A 24,808-nucleotide genomic window follows, 5' to 3' on the forward strand; every position below is an offset into this window, starting at 1 on the left:
GTACTTCGTCATTTGAGCTGCTTATTAGCTCAGCTCAACAGGTAGACCTATGCAAGTTCAGGAATTTTCCCATAGGCACAGCCAGATAGTAGTCATTACAAATGGCAGAATTATTTCGTTTCTTATGGAGTTCAAGTTTGGTCTGCATCTGAATATTGGGACAGAGTTCAGGTGTTGATTCCTGCAGGATTTAATTCTATCTTATTTCCTCTACGTTCAGTGTCTTGTCAAAGTCATAATAACCTGCCTGGCTGTCAACATGCAGCCAGGCTGATGCAAATTTACCACCAACAATATGCATCTCTGCAGATATTGTTATAATTAGCCAACAGGGAATTTTTTTTCTCTGTATATCATTTTTCCTTTGGAGACAGAACTGGAAGAAAAAACAAAATGCCTCAAAGTTTTTGTTCAAATAACAAAGAAAATGTTAAGGAACATGAAAGGCCAAAGGACCCACTCCTATCATAATATTAGTCTCATGGAGTATGAGAACAGAAGGTTCATCTAAACAATTCATTATAGAGGAAATGTAGGCTCAGAGAAGCTGGGTGACCTGGCTGGCGTCATACAACTAGTCACCAACTTAACAGAAAGTTCTAGAGCTTTTTGATAGGATGTGTGGCAGCTCTGTTGAGTTTTCATGTAACATATTCAGCTTCACTTTGACTTTTATTCATCGAATGTACACTTATTAGGTTCTACAGGCCTCACACACTAACTAGTTGGAAGAATTAAAATTACAATCCATAGAGATTTCCCAAGTGAACTTAGTACTGTGTTGAGAAAGCTGATTGATAGCTTTCTTGAGGACCATTGATGGAACAATACAAATTGGTATTTATCTCTTAGCACATTGCCGATGGTGATGGTAGGGACCCGAGGTGTTTTAGGTGTCAAATCTGAATGGACTGAGAGGTCTGAGGAACCTTCTCAGAAGGTGTGGTGTGATACCAAAAGACAGCTGGTAAAATGTGAGTGTGTGATAGAGATGTATCAGCCATGGGGGAGGGGAGATGCAGACTTCGACCAGAAGGAAGGGGATACTTGTGCTGGCTATAGAAAAAAAGAAAAACAGCCTGGCTGGAGGAGAAGGGAGAAGGAAGCATATCTTATCTGGTCCAAACTATAAAGAGCCTGCACTCCAGGCCAGAATCTGACAGGGAAGGAGAAGGCAGCCTGGCCAGGTGGGAGGAAGGATTGAATTGCAATGATTAGCTGGTTTTGGAAGCATCTAATTAGCTTATTTTGACCCTTGTTAGCTAACACTCTATACTCCATTGCTGGGTGTTTGAAGTAGCTGCTCTGCACCTGACCTGGGTATGGCTTCTCCCTGGATACAATGGTCACCAACCTTGTCATGGCCACTCATTGTGATGTGCTTTTCCATTCTTCTTCCTCTCTTTCCGTTCTTTCTGGAGGCGCTCCAGCTCAGCCTCATACATCATCTCCTGGATCAAGTACTTCTCTCTTCTCATCCGGTCCCTTAGATCTTTGGGGAGGTCTGGTATCAGATAGGAAATGAGGTGCTTTATACAAAACACAAGGTGCTAAAAACACAACAGAGAAACACAGTGGAATCAGAAGAAGGAGCTGGGACTGGGATGTGGGGGAAGTGGGGAGAGGCTGGGGGAGGCGTGCACTGAAAGGGCAAAGGGAACTGAACTTGGTTTGCTGACACCTTCTAGAGAGGAGGGCCAGGGGCTGAAGGACAGCTGAGGAGAGATACTCCAAGCAAAGAAGAGCAGAAAACAGAAACCCAGAGCAAATCCTGGCTCAGCAGTTCTCATTGCTAAGGAGCCGACCTGAACATCGGTCACTTAACTATGCTCAAACCAGTCACGCTGTGACAATTAGAATTAGTTTGAAGATTCTGTGTAGAGTGTTAAGTGCTTTGCAAACCCCAGTGAGAGTCACTCATGGGCCTGGGGAAATGGAGATTTCCGGAAGACGGGTTCTTTCTTTGGGAAAGTGCCACACATTCCTTACCTGAAATGTGAACGGCTGAAACTCTAGAATCATGTCATTTTTGTCTATGATGACTGGTGAATTACCAGATGACAGCGTGTTAAGAGTCTTTATAACTCTCAACTACTTTAATGACAATAAAGCCGTGCTGAAGGATAGTGATAAGGATTCTCCATTTATTTAAAACAGACTCAGTGACACACAGCCCACACAAAATTCTTCCAAGAGGTTTTTCTGTATTCTTTTAGTGCTTTAAATAGTTAATAACAATACACAGGAAAGGTATGGAAAGTTCTAAACTGAAAGCCGCTTAGTAGTTTAACGCTACTCTTATATTTTTATGTATGGTGTGCATGCATGCATGTGTGTGTGCACATGTGTGTGTGCTCATGTGTGTGTCCCCAAATGTGCTTGCAGATGTGCTTGTTAGTATGTATGTATGCAGAAGCTACCGGTCTCTGAATGTTGGGAGTCTTCCTCCATCGTATTTCATCTTAGATTTGATTGACAGGTCTCTCATTGAGACTGGAGCTTACCGTTTGGGTCAGAGTGGCTGGTCAGGGAGCTCCTGGAACCCATCTGTCTTCACTTCTCCTTGTGCTGCCATTACAAGCATGTCCCAGCTCACCTCGTTTTTACATTGGAGCTGAGCATCCAAATGCAAACTCTTATATTTTCCTGCAACTCTTTACCCACTGAGCCAACTCGAGTACCCTTTCTTATTTAGTTTGAAAAACAATGTAAGATCAGGTTAGGTTAAGCATACCTGTTTCTTATTTATTTATAGACAGGGTCTCATGGACTCAGAAATCTTTGTTGACAGAGCTGACCTAGAACTCAGAGATCGCCCTGTCTCTGCCTCATGAATGTTGGGATTAAAGCCCTGTGCTACCACACATGGGAGACATTTCTTCTTTAAAGAGGGACTGAGGGTGGCCCACTGAGTTAAAGATCCTTACCATCAAACCTGGCAAACTGAATTCCTTCCCCCAAAAGGTGGAAGGAAAGCATTGACTGCAGCAAGAAGCTGCCCCCTGGAGGCCACATATTTACACTGGCATTGGTATACATGTGCGCACACACATAAAGAGACAAATGTAGTAAAAATGTCTAAAAATAAGGACTTAGCCATCAATTAGTTTATTTCCAGGGCATCAGAGCTTAATATCATCTTCCTTTGGCTGTCTGGAGTGACAGGGCAAAGTGATGATAAAGTTGTCTCAAAGTTTTAAGACACTTCCAGTCCAAAAAGAGGTATCTCTGGTTTTCATGAATCTGGCAATATATGCGACAAGAGACTCTTGTCCAATATATGTGACAAGAGATGGAATTGACTTTATAAATGGAGTTATAGCAATACAAAATCTCCTAAAAGCCCCAAAGAAAACAGCTGATATATTTTTACTGAAACATAATACAGGGAATTGCCAGGAAGACTGTGCTTCCTAGGTCTCTTTGACTCTCCAGTAACCAGTGCCTAGGTAATGCCACGGTGATGTACACAGAGGCAACAGGTGGAGTATCAAGTTCAATGTCTTCCAAACCATCTGGGAGCACCTGCACCATCTTGGAGAGGAAAGGACATCACAAACAATATCTCAGCACCTTTGGAAGCAGAGATGGGAAAACAGCATTCCTCTTAAAGATTATGAATCATGGTCCTAGAATATTAAATGTAGGGCCTGCCTATGACTCCTGCCTTGTTACTAAACGGCTTTGGAACATTTTCTGGAAAACTTGAATGTTCTAATTAAGGAAAAAGATGAAAGTGAAGCTACATTATATGGCCATGCTACTTTGTAAAGTTGGTGTTGGCGCTGGAAGTCTCTGTCACGTTTTTAGTTGTTACTCCAAGTGACATCATCATGCCAAAGGAAATAAAGGAACTATTTGAGAAAACTCACCTCAAATACAATGATAAAAGCCAGCCGAGCTGCGAGGACATGCCAGAACTGCAGTGTGTAGCCATAGGGTGCCAACGAATGAGGAGGGTCCCGGTAGTCCCGATATCTACAAACACATGAGAAGGTTGTATCCTAACCCTGTTCTTCAGGTCCTCAAATCTCTTCCATTCTCACTACGTAGTCTTTATACACATGTTAAACAAATGTTGAAGAAAAAAAAACCCTTTCTCTAAGCTAGACATCTGTTACTTTGTCTACCATTTTTTTCTTTTGGTAAAACAATATCTCTTCTTCTTTGGGTAATCATCCATGGTGGTTGGGTAGGAATTACCTCTCACTCAACAGATTCTTAAGATCCATTACCAGGAGGCTTATTAGAATTATTGTTAAGTGAATTATCACTAAGTCCAAAGAAATGCTAGGGGCAACCACAAATTAGTTGGGGTAGCAGAGAGGGAGGGAGGGAGAGACAAAGAGAGGGAGGGAGACAACATGCTACAGGAAAAAAAAATCAATGTATAACAGAGACTATTTCTGCTGACTCTGCCCAATTATTAGCACTGTAATTTAAAGGAAACTTCATGTGGCTTCTTGATGCTGCCAACTGCCTTAAACTACAAATTTCTCTTTGAGCATGCCAATTTACATGCGATTTCTGCTGCTTGCCATTAATGAGTCCTTCCCACCTTGTCCTCAGCCTCTAACATTTGAACTGCCATTGAGCTGTGCGTGTGTTTGTTGAACACCTATGCGGGGTCAGGCATCATCCTGGAAACTTCGATCTATACAAGGACAACTCATTGCTGCTGTCACCATCATTAACATCACCATTGAAAAGTGTCCCCAGTGTTATAAAGTTTCCATGCATTTAGAACCATCTGGAAGCATTGATTGTTTGAACATATCTGTTGTAGAGAAGCAGAGAAGTCCATTGTCTGAATAAAAGTTATGATTTGGGGGGTGGAGTTTGTAAAAAGTCAAGCTTGATCCCTTCTTCGGATCAGCTTATACATTTGTGAGGATGTTATACTATTTACTTTTATTTGTGTTTGAGCTTTATGTAAGGATATTATACCTTTAAGAAAGATTTCATTTTTATTTTTTAATTTTTGTTTTTTAGTGTGTGAATGTATATGTGTGAATTCATGAGCCCACAAAGTCCATAGAGGGTGTCAGATACACTAGATGGGGTTCCAGGTCCTCTTTGAGTGCAGTATGTGTTCTTTACTATCTATCCAACCTATCTCTCCAACACGCAAAGTCTATGACATCATATACAGTCCTCTGAAGCTTGTTTTCTTATTTTCTGTTATGTTGCCTGTCTCTTGTTTATTTTCACTACTGTACAGTTATATAGTGTGGTTATATTATAGGTATCTTGCGTAGAATATGTTTAGAATTACTCATAGGCTCGCCACTTCACTACTGTTTTCAGCTTCCAGCCCATGGGAAGCCTTTGAAACGAAGCCCAGTTCTACCCTGTTCAGCAGATCCTCTGTGGGTAGACGTTGCTTGTTGTACTCTTGCATACTCTTGGCTCCTGATCCGCTTAGTTTTGCCTTTAGAAAATTATTCTTTTCCAGGTCACTGATCCACTTGAGAAGATGTTTTAAAAATTTAACAGCATGTGCAGATATTTTCAGGCTGAGAGCCAACTCAGGTGCATTACCTGACATATAACTGAAAAAGAATTCTAACACTGGCTATTCTATGATGAATGCATATCTATCTATCTATCTATCTATCTATCTATCTATCTATCTATCTATCTATCTATCTATATCTATATATCTACATATCTACATATATATATATATGTATATGTATTTTACACATATGTGTATGCATTTCTCTTGCAATTGAAGGCCTTAAAGAAATAATTATTTCAGAAAAAATTAACAACATTAAACAAAGTGATCACAATCTAAATGAATGAAGATATCAACCCCGTTTGTGTTAGTCACTGTGAAAGGTGCTTTCATTTCGTTATGTAGGACAGCTAGGCTTATGAAACAGGAAGCACAAGCTGGAAAGTATTCTATACTTTATTTTTATTTTTCCATTTACTTGTTTATTCATTTTACATCCCAATCATGCCCCCTCCCGGTCTCCCCCTCACACAATCCCAGCCCCCCCCACACCCTTTTTTGGCTAAGCCATTAAAGGCTAGGCTCACAACCACAAATATACTTTAGTTTTAAACAACAAAAAAGTTTTAGAAGTAAACCTTTTTAAATCTATTTACTTTTTTTCAGATAGGTGGGCCTCGAACTCGTGGTGTAACCAAAGATGACATCAACGTCTGACTTTCCTGCCTCTATGTTCAGAGTGCTGGCGTTCCAGGTGTGTGTCACCATACCTAGTTTTTTGTGCTGCTGGAGATTGAACCCAGGGTTTAATTCATGTAAGGCAAGTACTCCAACACCTGTCCTACATTCCCAGTCTACTAAATGGCTTTTAAATTCAAATGATACTTATCATTTAACAAATAAAGATGAGTTCCAGGCATGAGTTCCCCTTTTTGCAGCTGTGACCCAGTGAGGTCCCATAGATCCTCAAACATTACAGACTACTACCAATGCTCTTGGTTATCCTCTGGGAACTTTATAGTAAGATCCTATTGCTAAAAACACTAAATACTTGAGTCATTGAACACGAATTCATCAAGCTGGTATTGACTTCATCTCAACAGTGCTGAGAGGTGCTATGCACACTGCAGGAAGAGTGAACTGATTACCACTCTTTTTTTTGTTGTTGGTTTTTCGAGACAGGGTTTCTCTGTGTAACCCTGGCTGTCCTGGAACTCATTCTGTAGACCAGGCTGGCCTTGAACTCAGAAATCCACCTGCCTCTGCCTCCCAAGTGCTGGGATTAAAGGTGAGTGCCATCACTGCCAAGCTCTGATTACCATTCTTTTGCAGCAGCGAACTCTTTGAGCTACAATATCTGACCTGGTAAGACATGCCCACTGGTACAATAGTGGTATACTGTCACGGGAGTAACTAACCACTTTCTGATTGGAATTAAGGCCTGCTACACAAGCTGAAACTCATACTGACTCTGTTATATGGCCAAGAACATGTGGCTACATAGATCATAGTCTCCAGGGAGAACCTACTACCATGGGGACCAAATGGGGATTCTATTAAGCTGATACCTATAGATTAGTACATTCCTGAGCCCCAGTAAAAGAAGCTTCCCATTTTTTATCATCTTGCAGTCGATAGTGATTAACACAGAGACTGACAATTAGTGATGATTCAGAGAATAAAATACTGCAGAGTGTTCCATCTTAAATAAACATTTATATTATTCTCCTCCTCTCAAAGCTCAGGGAGCACTGTGGACCAGGGTGAGAAGACGCTGAAGATCAGAGATAGTGAATAACTAAAGAAACATATTTTTGGGATAGAGCAAGGCAGTTGCACATGTGAATTCACAGTGACTGTGACAGACCTATGGAAGCTGGAGCCAGATAAAATACCAGCATGGACAGGGAAAGTGGGCATGAAGTCCAACCCTTGAGTAAGAAGCTATTGGCAACGGCTATCTGCTGGAAGGACAGTGAGTTTTCTTTAAGGATGTGGCTCTATTGGAATACGGTCCACCATGCTCCAGTGGAATGCCACATATCCAAGAGCACATGGGCAGTATACTTTGGACTTGATGAGCTAAAAATTTTAAAAAAGGTCACAACATTGGGTGAGGAGAGAAATGGGGGTGAGTAGGGGAGGGGATGAATGTGATCAAATTATATTGGATGACACTCTCAAAAAAAACTAATCAAAATGAAAACATCAACAGGTGATGTTTAATACCCTCAGGACTGAGAAACACTGCTTTATTTTTGTGTTGTTTAATTTTTATTAAAAATTAAGCAAATGAGACACAATCTATATTGCTCTTCTAACATGTTCCATGACATTTTTAATTACCTTTATTCTCTCTGAAGCATGTGTTTTTGGGGGCAGGCAATATAAATTATATTCACCCTTGGTTTGCCAGAACCTTGTTTGTACATCAATCATGCATATACTCAACCACAAGTTTTAATATATTTTCTGCCCAAACACTGGGTATTTTTTCTTTTACTGGAAACATATTTTTTTCATACCATATATTTTGATTATGAGAACTACTACTTTAAACAGACTTAGCCAGAAGGTTTTGTCAGCAAAACCTTTCCATGCTAGAGCCACTTGAACTTAGCAGAAAGCACGGTGAGGTTCACACTTACCTGCAGTACTTCAGAGGAGTTCCTGAGAACTCACTGCCATCAGACTCTGGCTCAGACCGGTTTTCAAAGTCAGAAATTCGGAACACAGACAAGCTGGCGTTCACATAGCCAACCATGCACCTGAAAGAGATGCGGATTGTATAATTACAATAGTTCTCATCCCTTTACCTCTCTGTCACTAATGCCTTTTCAATCAGCATCTCCCTCTACAGCGAGGCTATGCCACGGATGTATCATAGGCTTCCATGCCTCGGCTTGCATTTCCTTTTTCTTAGGAACCCCTTCTCCTTTGTCTGGAAGTGTAAATATTACTTGTCCTTGGTGATCAACCAAAACACCACCTATTCCGAGAAGGAGAAGGTTTCCTCACCCAGAGTCAGCATGACTCACCCACTTCTCTCTGAAGTGCCACTACATTCAGATCAGGATTATCCTTGAGCTTGTACTCATGTTGGCTGCATACTTAAGTCTTTTCCCTTTAACTGCAGGACTGTGGGAGCGGAGCGGATGTCTTACATTTTATTTTAGGGTCTAGTGGTTTTATGCACTCATGAAATCCAGCAACACGGAATTTAGCTGACTGATGGGAGGAAAAATGACATGTCAGAGATTCTATGGATCTTTCTGAATGGTATGAGGAGAGAGAGAGAGAGAGAGAGAGAGAGAGAGAGAGAGAGAGAGATCCTAATGACTACTCTGTCAGCTTTTTTCCTTCTTCTTATGTTTTTTAGAGTACAGAATAAGGGATTACATGAGAACACTTTCAGATGATTGTTCTTTGTTCATATTTACTTTATATAATTCTTTAATTAAAATAATTTACTCATTATTATTACTAATGTAATGATAGTGTGAGAGAGAGAGAGTGGGGGAGGGAGTGAGGGGAAGGGAGAGAGGGGGAAGGAGAGGGACAGGGAGACGGAGAGAGGGGGAAGGAAAGGGAGAGGGAGGGAGGGAGAGAAAAAGACATATGTGTGTGGGGGGACATGTCATGGTGCATCTGAGGAGGTCAGAGGACATCTTTGTGGAGTTAGTTCCCTCCATCCATATTTACATGAATTTGGGGGGTTGAATTCAGTTTGCAAGGCTTGTGTAACAAATTCCTTTGCCTTCTGAGTCATCTTACTGGTCCCATCATATGTAATTCTTTAAGTGAAAAAGGAAAGTTCACTATATAGACTTATTTAGGGATTAAATGACACTATGTAGGTAAAGCATATAGCACTATATTTAGCCAAATGCAAGACAAACGTGAGTGGTGGTTGCTCATTTTATGTACACCATGCCTTCTGCAGGTCAATACATATTGTGAAATGAATAAGTATGTTCCTTAGAGCATCTTCATTATCATGTCTGATGTGTTCATCCTAAGCTACTAAATCTTAAGCCAAAATGATGACACAAGCAATTCCCAAAGCACATGGCTTCTTCATATCATGTCTAGGACAAACCACTGTCCTCATCATAGCCTTTACAAAGATGAGCTGAGCTCGAAGAACCATTTGTCCAGACACTTGAGGGTAATACACATGGTCAGCAGAGACGCAATATTCCCCAGTCCTCCGTACTTCTTGAGATGGTGGTCTAGAGGACGAATGGAACTGTCTAGAACAGGGCATGCAGACACAGTAGCAGTGTGTTGATAGCTGTTGCAGAGAGAGCTGGTAGTTTGACACACAGAATTTAGTAGTTATCTTAGGAGCTGAGCAGTGGTCTGGGAACAGGCAAAAGGCAGGCCCAGTACTGACATGGAATATTCATAGCTCTGCCTGTACTCTTATCCCACAAATCAGCTCTGAAGCTTTATGGAGATTAAAGGCGTTGTCTTCTGGTTTTGTTTAAAATGCCTGTTGACAAAATCTAAATTCAAATAGTCACCTGTCTTATGAACGATATCATTCATCCTTTACCCAAAGAAGTAAAAAAGAGAATAAATCCATGAACCAATCTACTAAGCGTATTGATGTAATGCCAGGCACAAACCTATGTTGGAAATGTGTCTTCCGTGGCTGGTTACCCATATGTACATAGAATTAAATGTGGACCTAGTATACAAGCATATTGTTATCTTCGTTCTATAACATCTCAAACGTCACGGCAGAAGGGCCACTAATACTGAACTGTTTCCCTGATTCTTTTTACAATGGTAAAATCCCATCACTGCCATATTAGAAAGTTGAGTCTGCTATAAATTTAGAGAATTGGGATTTCATACTTTAAGGTTCACCTACAGAGTAGCCAGTGATGTCTGTCCATCTACTCTGTACATCTGTCACAGTTGGAGGGCCATCAAGGGCAGACTGATGCCATGCCTACCACTTGGTTTGCTAGCATATGCTCTGTATACCCACTACTATTGAGAGAGAGGAGAAGGAGAGGAAGGGGGAGGAGGGAGGAAGGGGAGGGGGAAGGGGAGGGGGAGGGACAGGGACAGGGACAGGGAGAGAGAATGAAGATGAAGCTATCCAGATGATAAGAGAAAAATGAGAGGAACCATCCTCCAAAGAGTACCAGACAAAGAAAGGTCTCTTATAATTGTAAAGGAAGTTTCCCTAAAGGACGAGTAGATTCCTCTGAAAGCATTTTTCAAGTAAGGAGACTTGGATCAGGACACATACTTCTCTCAAGTATCTTTTGAAAACATCTCATGCCTTTAAAAGTGAGAATTATCCTTTAAAAACATTGGTTACTTGTTGTTTTTAATTACTTAATGTACAAGATGGGGACACCATGTGATCATTGTCACCAGGATTAGAAGGAAGAACAGAACCAGAAGTTGACTTTCAGGTTTGTTGATTGCAGATCAGACTTGCTGCTGAATGCCTTTGAATCAGCTATAAAGTTTGCCTTTGAGGTTTTAGGGATTGTGACACTAACAGCCTGGGAATTGAAATCAAAGGTTGGAAAATGCTAGGGGAAATTAGACTGGGTTTATGTACTTAAAGACAAATGTGTTTTATGGATAAAGTGTCTCAGGCTAACAGCGGAGTGCAGAAGTGATTATAGGATTTATACAGATATATTCTCTATTATTCATTAAGGAAGATATGCTTGTGATTAACTCTATGAATGCACAGAGTCCTCGATCTGGACTCTAACTCTTTATGACATCACCATTTCTGTGGAAAAGCAGCTTTGATTTAGCAATTACCAAGGGCATTGGATTTTTGTGTATGTCACATGGTAATCCCAAGACCAAGAGCATTCTGCGTCTCTAGCATGATCCTGAATCTTAATGCCTGCTCAAAGTTCTCCAGATTTCTTTCTAAGGGCCCTATGTAAAGATAACCCCCCCAAAAGAGGGGGCCTCCCCCCAGAGGAGGAGGTGAGCAGTAGGAGCTGCAGCTACAGAAGATGAGGAAGAACCCACAAAGGGGAAAGATGAAGTGCTCAGAAGATTTTTTGTGTGTGTGTGCATGTGATGTGTAGAAAGTGTTGCCTTAAGCCATTTCTTTTCTTTGCAGACCTGACTAAAACAGACTGTCTTCCTACTAGAAGCCTCGAACACCTGACTGCTGGGCATCCAGAACAGGGGAGAGTGACTCTACTTTTAATGGTCACGAAATGGACAGGAAAGATGTGATCCCTCCTTTTAAGCAGTCTGCAATCTGCTTGGGAACAGCACCAATAGGAGAGCCAGGAACACCATTAGGCAGACCTAAAATGTGTCATCTCAGGGACAAGGGTCATGGGAACCAATGGACACTATGTACACAAGTGAAGGCGTCCTCCCTGGAGGAGCCAAGGTGAGTGCACCCAACAGAGAAGAGGAGGCACTGACTGCTGTAACACAGAGCTATGGGAAGGTACAGTGACAGCCTTGGGTAGAGCATGTTTGATTTAGGTTCAATTTAAAGGGCAACATCATTTCTACAGCTGGTCTATATCACAAGTGGGATTTGATGCTACCTGCCCATTGCATTGCAAAAGCTTACAACTGTCCAAGGTTTTACCCTGCTTTTCCTCGGCAAGCTTTTTTATTTCTAGAGCATTTCTAAGTTGGACAAGTAGCAGAGGAGGAAGGAGAGAAAGAGGAAAAGAAGATGATGATAAGAAAGAAATCACTGTAAAGTAATAGGGTGCCTGCTATGACAGAGCTAAGAATCACTAAGGATCACACACACATACACACATGAATGCATACACACGCATTGCATATCACACACCTACACACACCACACCCCCCTACACACACACTCCCACACACATGCATACACATACCCTCATCTACAGCCTCACACAACACACACTTACACACATGTATTCTCACATATATACACATGCCCATACCACACACACAACCATACACACAACCATACACATGCACACCACACCATAGGGACACATATATACCACACACCTTCACACACACATACACCCCGCACACAGAGATACACACACACACACACACATACAAACAAGAATAATGGACAAGGGATTAGAGACAAGAAGTCTAATCTGGAACATTGCAGATAGCTCATAAAGAGAAACTTTGCAAATAAAATGCCCAGAGATAGACAGAGTCCAATAAAAAGAAACCAAGGCGTAGTCGGTAAATTCTGATCACCACGAATGCTGCTTTAAGACTGGTAGGCTGCTAGACTTCTAAAGCTTTGCTTCACTGTCAGCTCTACAGATCTGTTCTCTGTTCATTTTGATTCCCCCAAAACCAATTACAAGTTTCACCATAAGCAGAAGTGGGGAAGGATCGGAACACGTTATTAAAGATTAAACTCAGGACATTTACAGTGAGACGAGCCAGAGTCATTTGGGGCCCTGGAGGTAAGAATAGAGAGGTCTGTGTGGGCATGGCTCTACCTCTGTGTCGGTTCCAGCAGTTATGGTGGAGTTTGTCCCTTTAACAACCCTCTGCTCTACGGAGTGAGGATAATACTGTCTATCCTTCTTCGAGTTGTTTTGAGAATCAAATGCAGACTCTATCTGAAAGTGGCTTCAGTGATGGAAAGATTTTTCAGACTAAATCAAGTAGAGACTGTTGACAGTGATTGTAATTAGGAAGTAATGCCTGGGCAGTATATTCCAAGTCTTTAAGTCTTGGTTCTAAAGACTCGATAGGCTCACTTAAAGTTGCTAGACAATTAATGTTTAATAGCCCTGGGCTTACTGTGGTAGAAGACTTCATAGCTAGATTGTGAGCTCTGTCACAGCCCTTGATCACCCATGCCTCAGTGCATTCACGTGAGATAATGGTGAGACTGGAGCCTGACCGGGTTTGCTGAAATCAGGCAAGTTACTCCACTTGCCTACAGTGTGTTAGGGAGCAAATGAATTTGGCTAAGACTGTAAACTAGGAGGCAGGCTTGCTTTTATTAGGTGTCAACCGTATAAGACAATTTTCTAGGCATCAAAGACCATAGGCAGACAATCTAAACACCGCAATTAGAGTTAGATTATTATTGTCACTTTAGGGCCTGGTAATGTATGCTAAGACTTTTGGCAAAGCACAGAAATAAAAGCTAGGTGGTGTGTGATAATAATGATTAGGTTTTATCTGATCATGTACATTCTAGTCTGAACCTAAGGACACAGGACTATGTCTTAGTCTGACTGATCATAGCTAGGGAAAACATAATCCCCACGTTACACAGATATTTATTGAGTCCCTTCTGGGTCTTAGGTACAGGGGTCCACAGTCCTCATGTAAAATTTGCAGCCTCCAGAGCATGACAGTGTGAATCTCAGATAGTAATTCCCTTTTTATAAACTCATAGCATCTCCATAATTACATGTTATACTAGGTCACGTGCTGTTTCTGTTGTTACACCCCTTAGGAACTCACACATTTGTGAATTCGGAGTTGGCAGGAGTTAGACAGTAGGGAAAGTATAACTGCTACTCTCACATTAGACTCGTCTGAAACTTGTCTGACTTGTTTGGGCTTCAACCCTTTCATAAGTGGGATGTGTTTTCTTTGGCTGAAAACGTACTGATATAATTTCACTTCCCTGCCACAGGCCTTGTCTGGGCTTGTGTGTCACATGCCCCGGTATAAAAGCCTCTCTCTGTGTCCAACACCATGCAGTGACTAGGAAATGGAAGTTTCATAATCGTTTTCCAGCACTTACTTTTGCCCGGCTTCTCCTTGGCCTGCACAAGGTCCATACTTATAAGCGTATACTAAGCGAGGGATGAAGTCGGATGTTATTGCTATGACAAATGCATTCGTAATAACAGAGAGAATCCCGATGCCTTCAAGAATTCCATACCAAATTCCTGTTCAGAGAGAAGGGTGGTGTTAGTTCCTCCAAAGGTATTGAGAATGAAATCAACAAGGCAAATCTACCTGTGAAAGTTCTTTTTATCTTTCCAAATGCCTCTGGCAACAAGGAGTTATTATCTGTTATTCAAACAGTTTGGAATTGAAGGAATTTCTGTAGGTGCATCATGTACCAATGTACTCATGACTTAGGGTCAGCATCAGACATAAGTCAAAGAATTCTAGCCGCCAAATCATTCACGTGCCATCTGATAAGATCGGCACACAGTGTCAAGGCCCTACTAGAGTGGACACTCCTCAGTGGCAATGACCAGATCTCTTCTGCTCACCTTTGCAGACTGTCCCTGATGTGCTGGCTCAAGTTGACATCCAGTGAGTAAACACTTTCTTCATTTAAATGGTAAGAGGCTACTCTGAGCAAAGTATCTGCATCCAGTTCCCAGTTCCACTCACTGGGTGGTGCCTAGCTGCTATGTTCTCAGTACTGGATACAGGCATGCATCTGAGGGTATCCCAGTGGCTCTAAAGAGTGCTACATCCTGTGCAGAGCAGGACTGGATCAAAACCCAAAGATTGTCAAATCATATCAACATAAATACTAAGAAATACAAACTGAAAACACCCCAGGGATAAAAGATGACTCTTCTTCATGGTAGAATTAATTAATAAACATAGAAGAAATAGAGAGGATAGGAAACCACCATTAATTTCCTCAGTATTTTTAGCCAAAGACCAAGCTCATTTCTGCCACTAGAGAAGTTTTACTTCATGTAAGGAAAATATTGAGGAAAATGGGGGTACAGTGGGGTGGAAGCAAATAGATCGATTTTTAAAAGTGATGAATCAGTATTTTAGATTCCAATGTCTTACAGCAGAAATAACCAAACTAACATCTATTTAAACACAAATTTATGAAACACTGGAAATCTAAAGCAATCTGTCTGAATAGATGGCTTTATTTCTTGCATAAAATTATTTAAAACCAATATAGTTGGTTTTTTCTTCAAAAATTAGCCAAATCAGATCACATGAAACCTTAAGATGCCTAAAGTGTATGACTTTTAATTTTTTTAGTATGTATGTATGTATGTATGTATGTATGTATTCATGTATGTATTTATTTATTGAGACAGGGTCTTACTATGTAGCTCTGGTGGGCCTGAAACTCAATATGTATACCATGCAGGCTTTGAACTCACAAAGATATACTTGCCAGTGTCACTCTAGTGCTGGGATCAAAGGTGTGTGCCACTGGATCAGGCAAGCTTTAAAATTTTTCTACAAGTTGTTTCATATCTTTAAAAAGTCACACTTGGACCCAACTTACCTATGTCTTTGGCCCTGGAAGCCAAAGGTCTTCTCCACTGAGTAACAAACTTGTAAGCATCAAGTCGAATTTCAATGATGTTATTCAATAAGGCCAGAAGTGGTGCTAGAGGAAAAGCTGCCACAAAGATAGTCGTGAATCCGAACTGAAGGACTAGGGAGGGAAAGGGAGAGAATGAATAATGTTAGTTTCCCATGGTTGTTTCAACGAGACAGTAACCTAGATGTATCATTACATCAAGTCATATTTTGGAATCCATCCTATGTGCAGACACTAAATACTGACACTATTACTGATGCTATGTTGTGCTTACAGGCTAGCATGGCTGTCCTCTGAGAGGCTCTACCAGCAGCTGACTGAGACAGATGCAGATACTTACAGTCAACCATTGGACTGAGTAGGGGACGCCTATGGAAGAGTTAGGGAAAGGATTGAAAGAGCTGAAGAGGATGGCAGCTCCATAGGAAGAATAATATCAACTAACCTGGGCCCCTCAGAGCTCCCAGAGACAAAACCACCAACCAAAGAGCACTCATGGAATGGTCTGTGCCCCCCCCCCATATATATAGCAGAGGACTGCCTTGTCTGGTCTCAGTGGGAGAGGATGTACCTTATTCTGTAGAAACTTGATGCCTTAGGGAAGGGGGGTGCTGGCAGGGGTGAAATGGGGGTGGATGGGGGGGGAGCAACCTCTCAGAAGCAAAGGGGAGGGGGAATATGGTGAAGAACTCAGGGAAGGGAAATTGGGAAGGGGGGTGACATTTGGATATGTAAATAAAATAATTTAATTTCAAAAAAGAATAATGCATTGAAGAAACTTCTCTTACAAAAAAGAAGGCTATAAGTCTGGATGAAGAGGTAATTCTTGGGCCTGAGAACAACGGAAGCTTAGAGGCAATAGGTTTACCTCAGACCCCAATACTTTCCAAATGTCATTTAACAACTAATGGAACCAGGGCTTCTTGTCAGAAAGTCTGATGGTAGGGTGTGGTGGAAAAGCACACAAGCAGACTGGATTGTCTTATGAAAAAGTAAAGAGACGCTCAACAAATGATGGGGGCGCGTCAACATGACAAACGTGTAGGCACTGCCAACAGCCGAAGCTGGAGTAATGGGGCACAACAATATCATAGTGGTACTGGATCATAACCCAAAGACTGTCAAAGTCATATCAACATAAATACTAATAAATACAAACCATAAACACACAGGGACTAAAGAGTGGCTCTTCTTCATGGTAAAATTTAATTAATAAACATAGACAGAATGGAGAGGATGGGAAGCCACCATTAATTAAACCTTACATGGAAGAATACTACAGTTAGTGGGTGGAACGTTGAAAATAGGATATTTGTATATTTCCAAAACATCTCCTCATGTAACACTTAAGATATGCTGATGCCACACCCTGATGATGGTTCCTTATTTGGCATTTTTCCTGCTCGTGCTTTTCTTGGATAGATATTAGATCTCTGCTAGCTGAGCCATCAGAATCATTTGTCTCCAAGTTCCATCAGTGATACTTCATTACTGTCTCACTATCCCTACTTGAGTCAGACTCTGGCTTTCCAACTGGCACATAATGGCAATGATGAGAGTCCCAAAACAGCAAAGAAAGCCAGCTCATTACTTATGATAATGATCCTCAGAAACAAATATATATATATATATATATATATATATATATATATATATATATATATGAATACATTATATATAATTTCTATGAACACACTAAAATATATATATATATATGAACACTTCTTTAATCTGAGAAATGTATTAAAATGTAGCTGATATCACCAGTAACAGTAATGTATAGAACTCTTTTGCCTTCCTGTCAGGAGCAAGATGCCCATGTCAGCATTATATGAATAGTTTTAGTACAAGAATAACCCAAATGTTTAATGATTAGAAAGGGAAATATAAGTTATCATTATTTGTAGATGACGTGGGAGAGCATATAGGAAAATAAAAAAAATTTATATGAATTCTAATTGATATTAGTTTTCAGAAGGCTTCTTACCTACGAGGTCAACATACAAATCAATGATAACTTTATATAGTAGCAACAAAACAGATAATGAAGGGAGGGTCCTGTGTGCAGTTCAGGGCTGGAGTTTGTGCTTAAAATTAATGAGGCTCTGGGTTCAATCATCAGAATAAAAAACAACAAAGCCTCATAATACAAACAAACTAACAAACAGTATACAAGTGAAAATATTGTGAAGGCAACATTATTTGCAATTGCCTAAAATTTATCAAATTCTTAGTAATAAATCTAAATTACACAACACAAAATTGTTACACTAAGACTATTGAGAAAATACATAAAGACAAATGCAGAGATACCCCACATTCAGGGACTGGACAATATATAAGTATTGTTCAAATTGTTTGAGGGCTTTAACTAAATTCCAGCCTACACTTCCATAAAAGTTGTCGTTCTTCTTCTTTACAATAGAAATTGGGAGTGTTAATGTGAAATTTGTTGGAACTAATTTTGAAGAACAAAATTGAAGATAGCCTTATGAGTAGGAAGACAAGCCATCAAGCAAGAAAAAGTGTTTGACTCGCAGCAACTTTATCTGACCTGTGATGGTCTCAATATGAGACGTATCCACATGTTTGGATATGTGTTAGAATATGTGGTCTACAGCTGGTAGTATTTTGGGTGATTGCGGACCTTTTAGGCCAGTGGTTCTTAACATTCCTACTGCTATGACCCTTTTTTTAAAATTGGATGTTTTATTTATTTACAATACAGATGTCATCCCATTTCCCAATTTCCCCTCCCTAGAACCCCCTATTCCATCCCCTTCTTCCTTGATGCTTTTATACCATTTTGATTACATGCATGTATTAAGGTCAGTCTATGACCCTTTAATACAGTTCCTCATGTTGTGGTGACTTTAAACAATAAAAACTATTTCATAATTGTAATTAGCTACTGTGATGTATTGCAAATATCTGATATGCTGGGTATCTACCTGATGTGGGACTCCAAAAGGGTTGCGACCCACAGGTTGAGAACCACTGCTTTAGGCAGTAGGGTCTAACTGGATGAAGTGGGTCAATGGGAGCTATGGTTAATATTTAGAGTGTGACTCTGTTTCCAGCTCACCCCGACTCCTATTTGGGTGAGATGTAAGCTGTCATAAACGTCTGCATCCATGGAGCTGTCTGCCACGGTATCTTTTCTGGTATGATGGATTGTGCCCCTCACACCAGGCACTAAAATAAACCTTTCCTTCACTGAGTTGTTCTTTGAGAGACAATTTGTCACATTTGTTACAAATCAACTAATACAGGATTCACGTCTATAGTACGTAAGTAGATGCTACAAATTAAGAAAAAGACATGTCTCTTACTCCCAAAACATGGGTCAGTTAGAAATTTAAAGAGAATATATAAATGGACATAAGCATCATTGTTTAGTGTCATTAGCTGCCATCAACTGTCATACTAAAATCATGCTGAGATGTTACTGTATACCAACTGGAATATGTTTTACAAAGCCTAACAATTTAGTGACACACTGTGAGAATGCAGATCTCTAAAGTGGCACACCCTCTTCACCTGTCTCTAGAACAGGATTATTTGTGCGTAAGGGAGTGGGTGTGTGATGGTAACAGAACACATCACTTAGAAAAATTATTGGGCTGAGTTTGGCCTGTGGACAACAGTTTGCCAGCCTTTCGACTACATAGATGGGGCTGCTTTTGTGTATAAGTCTGTGAAAACCCATCTGTATACTTGAGATTTATATACTTTTCAAAATTATTTTATATTGCAATTCAGTAAGTTATAGTATTTAATAATATAATAAATCAAGGAGGCAATCAGGAAAAAAAATCAAAACAAAACCAAAGGAAGCCGGCAAGTTTCCTGTTTGTCTGTCTGTGACATGCCTCATATTGTTCCAAGCTGCAGTGATACTGTGGGAGCCATTCCACCTACATAAATGTTTCTGTTTGGGGGGGCGGGGATGACATTATTATTCATTTCCTTCTTTCTGGGGAAGAGTCCATTAAGAGACTCAAAATTGTGATTTCTCTTAATGAATTGCCTTTATTAAGTTTTATTATTAATGCCCACATTGAGTTCTTCTATAAGTTATATCATTGTGCTGTCGTATAATTGAAACTCCAAAAGCATCAATAGATACTTAGGACAGAAGCAATCTAAGAGACGTTAAGTGTCAGTTCTATTGCTCTTTTAACTTTCAAATTCTCCCAGCCAGGGTTGCTTCCTTCAGAAGTAATTCATCTTGCCCAGCTCTACTCTCATCTCACCTCTATATTGTAGTGCTTAACACACACACACACACACACACACACACACACACACACACACACACACACAGTGTATCTGACATGAGAGCACTATTATTTCTTCACCAGATAGATGCTGAGACTAACTTGGGTTTGATTCTAAAGACATCTGATTCCTTAACTAAGTGTAACCCAGCCCAAGTCAAGCATATCTCACTTCCTGTCATTTCCCTGCCGTAACAAAAATGGCTGCCCTGATGTACTTCCCATGATTCATGTCATGGCAACTGTGATACTTCCCGTACTTACACTTCCTGTCTCTGGCTCTTCCCCATTAGCCTATGCACCCTCGGGAACTGAGATCTGTGTCATATTTCCTTTTTGTGTCTCTGATGCCAAATGTAGTATTCCCTTGGCATTGAGTAAAGCTTAACAGATGTCTGCTGGATGTGGGAGTCAATCACTTTTAGTGATGATTTTTGTTTCTCTTTTTTGATGCATGGAATTTTCCAACATTTATTTTCCTGTGTGGGTGCATGTGTGTGTACATATGTGTGTGTATGTGTGTGTGTACATGCACGAGAGAGAGAGAGAGAGAGAGAGAGAGAGAGAGAGAGAGAGAGAGAGAGAGGCCTAGAATATGCTAAGAAAATCTCTACCTACAGGCTACAAGTTCAGCTCCTTCTGGTGATTCAAGCAGCAAAATACAGTATCCTGAAAGGTTTGAAATGACTATCCCCTGAAATTTGTTCATTTGTGGTGCTAGGAAATCTTACCCATGTGCTTTTTACATACTAGATAAGCACTGTACCACTGAGCTATAACCCCAGTCCTGGCTCTGACTATCTTAAGATTCCGCTTTCCTTTACACTTGTTGCTTTGGAATGCTCTCGCACCAGAACCCCCTTACATGAATGCCAGATGACAATGGATGTACATTTAACTGAGTGTAGCTGCAGATCAAAGGCTTGGATATATAATTAAGAGGCAAAGCAGATATCTTTCCATACTCATTTCCAGGTATTCATCGAAGAGTCCGTAGGCATTCATCGGCTGAAGATTGTAGTCCTTTTCCCACTGTGGGAAATTTATTTTCCTTTCAGTCCCATGTTCTTGTCGAACTTTTCTTCTAGTCCACCAATTCTGAATTAACCTAGGTGACAAGATCAGTTTCTTAGAAAATTAGACATGATTGTGCCTAAGAACAATGAGAAAGTAATGAGAAAGGAGAGCGTAGGCATTTAGAACCACAGTTAAAAACCAGCTTCACTCTGGCAAGAAGACTGGGATTAGAGAGAATTCTGAATACCTGAAGCATTTCCATTAGCAGGCAGACAGAATGGCTGATGAACTTATTTTCCATATGTTCTCATGTTCAGTTGTTTAGAAGCCTGAGAGCATCACGAGTTGACTTGGTACCAAGGCAACACTTTGGACACTCAACAGTTAGAAGGTCTAGCTTACAAGGCTTAATCTTGTCCTCATTTGCAATCCTATCACATGGGTGATCATAATCAGTATAGTCTGACTCCAGGGACCTAGCATATCTGAAGATCACAATCAGCTTTCTCTCCTGGCATGCAGCTGCCTGTAACTCCTTACACAAAGGCTCAGCTGCTTGAGACTCAAGCTTGCCATGGTCTTTGACTCCTGTGGAATGCGTCTCTAACACTTGAGGCTGAGCTGCTAGCCCTTGGCAGCAGGCGATACATAGAGGTGGAGCAAATGTCACGGAGGAGGCAGATCTGTGAGTCAGAGCATTCAAGGAGAAAGTGAATGGAAATGCTAAAACAAAAGTACGTGGAATAAGAAAAAAAGAAGGGCAGCTACCACATGCTCTGTTTACTCTATAGCTCCGCCTTGACTTATCAGCTGGCATTTTGATTATATTCAACTAAATATTCCATAAAGTAAGAAATCATATCCATTTGTATGTTTATTTTAAAAGTTTTATAGAAAACATTAGACACTTGGGGTAAGATTTTAAAACTTGGATCTAAGAATAGAAAGTTGTTGACCTTGCCTCTGACAGGGCCCTAAGAGAAAGAGGTTCCTCATTCAGCAAGTCCCAGGCACTTGTTGTTGCTGAGCACCCCTCCCTGAGTCCTGGAGAGCTGGGTCCCTCTCAGTCACTGAGCTGACGGGGAAACCCACTGGTGTAGAATCCCATCAGACACAGGAAGGCCACGATGTGTCCTTACAGCCAAGCTGAGCAGAAGGGGCTGTCACAGCAAAGCTCAAGACCATTTTACGGAAATGACAAGAAGATTCTACCCACTGTTATCAACCAGAAAATATCACTGAGTGATCATATGCTCTTTTTGATCTCTGACATTATCTTCTTTTCCAACTTTCTTTTTTCTGTAGTCTGAGCTTGCAGTACTTTCTTTTTTAAAATTAAGATTCTGATTTTTCATGGAAATAGGAATGAAGATCTTATGAATAATTAAATAGCCAAAGACTTGCAGTACTGGAACACCAAAAGTCAAGGACATCATTAAAGGGTGCTACACACACATCCAGAGTACGCACATGCATAGAGGCCTCATAAAGAGTAGTAAGTCATTTTTCTTTAACGGTGACCACTGGTAGGCCGACCATGCTTCCAAGAGTATTGGGGCAGCATAATAGGCTTAAAATAATAATAATAAAAAAGGACACATGAATTTGTTTGGATGGATAAGGATATCAATGTGGATCTGGGAGGAGTTGGGAGAAGAGGGAGAAATGATTAAAAGTGATTGTATGACATTCTCCAAAAATTGATAAAATTAAATAAAAAGAATGGTCACTTGAATTTGTATGACTTGTGCTAAACCTAAAAGAGCCAATGTTTATTATTTTTAATTAAAATTTTATTGTTGTCTCATATATGTGTGTGTGTGTGTTTGTGTGTGTGTGTGTGTTGTATGTGCCATGGTACACATGCAAAGATCAGAGTGCGACTTTGAGTCAATAGTTTCTTGAAAATCTTTGAGTGAGTTCCAGGGAGATCCAATTCGTGTTGCCATGCTTGGGTGGCAAAGCTGTTCCATGCTGAGCCATCTCACTGGGCCCCAGTGTTTACTGTTTTTATGACTGCCTTTGAATCTGCATGTGACATACCGGTTTAACTGCTGAGTCCAGAATGCTTACACTCAGCAGTGCCCATCATGAGACACATTGCCCCTCCATGAGATAGCTACGGTACTCACGGGTAGCCAAGTTCCATGAAATTATTCCAGGTCTGCTTTAGCACCATTATAATACCCATTTGCATGCAGAGATCGATAAGGCATCCGCTAGGGTGGCACTGCAAGGCAAGTGAGCACAGAGATCCATCAGTCAATGAATAGAAGAGTGGCCGGCTTCCACTCTGCACAAAGTTGCCTTACGGCTGTTTAATGGGAACAAGGGGAGAGCACTGACCTCTTCTAGCCTCCACCTGTTTATCAATCTCAAGTAGGCACCTGGGTGTCCTGTAAATCTTCAACACAGAAGCGAGCATTAGCATTGTGTAGTCCAGGCTCTCAGTGAGTACTACATTCAACTTAGCGTGCCCTCTAAAGTGATTGATGGGAGCTGTTAAGAGTCATGTCTGAAGGGATGAGGAAACCCTCTAGAATGGTCATTACTTGAACTTCCAGGGAATAATTCTCTTCTGGCCTTCCTGCCCAGCTGCCGAGGGCAAGAGTCCATCCTGTGCTGTTTCCTGTATTTTCAAACATTTCTACTGAACATCAAGTGCCCCGGCCTGTGTAAGTAGCAGTCACATTCCTGCGTTCACCCACATTTGATCTTTGTAGATATTGGCAGTGTTGGTTTAATACTGTCATGGTACTTAGCTAAAAGAGAAGTTTCTTGCTGCTGAAGTAGCTAAACAACAAAAGAGAGGCCTCTGCCTCCATCTCATCCAAACTGGACTCATGGCCTTGCCCTGTTTCCCATCTCCCCAGATAGGATGGGTTTGTATTGTGCATCATTACCATGAAACAGGGAATCCTTCCCAAATTTTGATCTCTTCTGGGTTTCAGAAATCCAGATTGCCTTGGCTTCTCATTTCTACTCTTGTCCCTACTGGGATGTCCTTCTGTGAAATCAGAGATCTCAGCCTTACTGCAGATTATGACTCTTTATGTCACCTACTAAGACAGGTGTGACACCCACAGGCTTGACTCAAGTGAGTTGGAAGTCGCAAGCTTTCCACACATTGCTTGCACACACAAACTATTTTCCTCTATCTGTACAACCGAAGAGGTACAGGCGCTTCCGAGGAGAGACTGTTTTCCAGGAAGTGAGGTGGCTTTGCAGTTTGGGAAGGGAAAGGAGGTGCTTGATATTCTCTTTCTACACTTTGCATTGATCACCCTACAGGGAGGGCCCTGGCCAGTGAGCTCTGAGTGTTCTACTCCCACTAGGACTGGGGTGGGGGAAGGAGGGGCACGGAGAAATGTGCTTCTTACCTTCCGAGGAAGAACGCGATGTAAAAAGTGGAGCTGTTCAGATTGACAAACTGAAAAAGAAACATTTTCAAGGTAAAGCTGTTCTCCCACTCGGATTCTGTGCGAGGCTGTTCTGTGGGCAAAAGGGAGTAGGGTTTGAGAGGCTGGCCATGATCCTCTCATACTTCCTGCTTTCCCCTCCCCTCCACGGAGTCAGAGGGTCATCAGGAGGCACTAGAGGCTCAGGCTTGCTGACATGCTACTGGACAGAGCACGCAGAAGATAGACCTCCAGGTTAAAGATCGTTCTGAGTAACAGTGTGGTCTCAACTGACTACAGGTACTTCTGAAGGGAGCATCTGGTCTGTTCTGTGGTTACAGGGTATTTTGAGAGGCTGGACCAGGGACAGCCAGGCTGAAAGTACCTCCTTCTCAGCCAT

At 41.1% G+C, this 24,808-nt stretch overlaps 1 protein-coding gene across 1 annotated transcript in view; it reads right to left on the reverse strand.

Moving 5' to 3' along the window:
- Positions 1 to 24,808, reverse strand: part of Ano4 (anoctamin 4) — a 162,760-nt gene that overhangs the window by 1,460 nt on the left and 136,492 nt on the right. Inside the window, exons 17-25 of the mRNA XM_028783084.1 lie at positions 24,391 to 24,502; positions 23,357 to 23,414; positions 23,143 to 23,240; positions 20,959 to 21,101; positions 15,675 to 15,827; positions 14,196 to 14,343; positions 8,110 to 8,229; positions 3,873 to 3,978; positions 1,351 to 1,550 (exon numbers count right to left, since the gene is read on the reverse strand). Coding sequence (XP_028638917.1) covers positions 1,359 to 1,550; positions 3,873 to 3,978; positions 8,110 to 8,229; positions 14,196 to 14,343; positions 15,675 to 15,827; positions 20,959 to 21,101; positions 23,143 to 23,240; positions 23,357 to 23,414; positions 24,391 to 24,502 — 1,130 coding nt within the window. The 3' untranslated portion in view covers positions 1,351 to 1,358. The remainder of the gene's footprint in view (positions 1 to 1,350; positions 1,551 to 3,872; positions 3,979 to 8,109; positions 8,230 to 14,195; positions 14,344 to 15,674; positions 15,828 to 20,958; positions 21,102 to 23,142; positions 23,241 to 23,356; positions 23,415 to 24,390; positions 24,503 to 24,808) is intronic.

The sequence above is a fragment of the Grammomys surdaster genome, unplaced genomic scaffold (genome assembly GCF_004785775.1).
Source record: "Grammomys surdaster isolate TR1022 unplaced genomic scaffold, NIH_TR_1.0 958, whole genome shotgun sequence".
Classification (NCBI taxonomy): Eukaryota; Metazoa; Chordata; class Mammalia; order Rodentia; family Muridae; genus Grammomys; species Grammomys surdaster.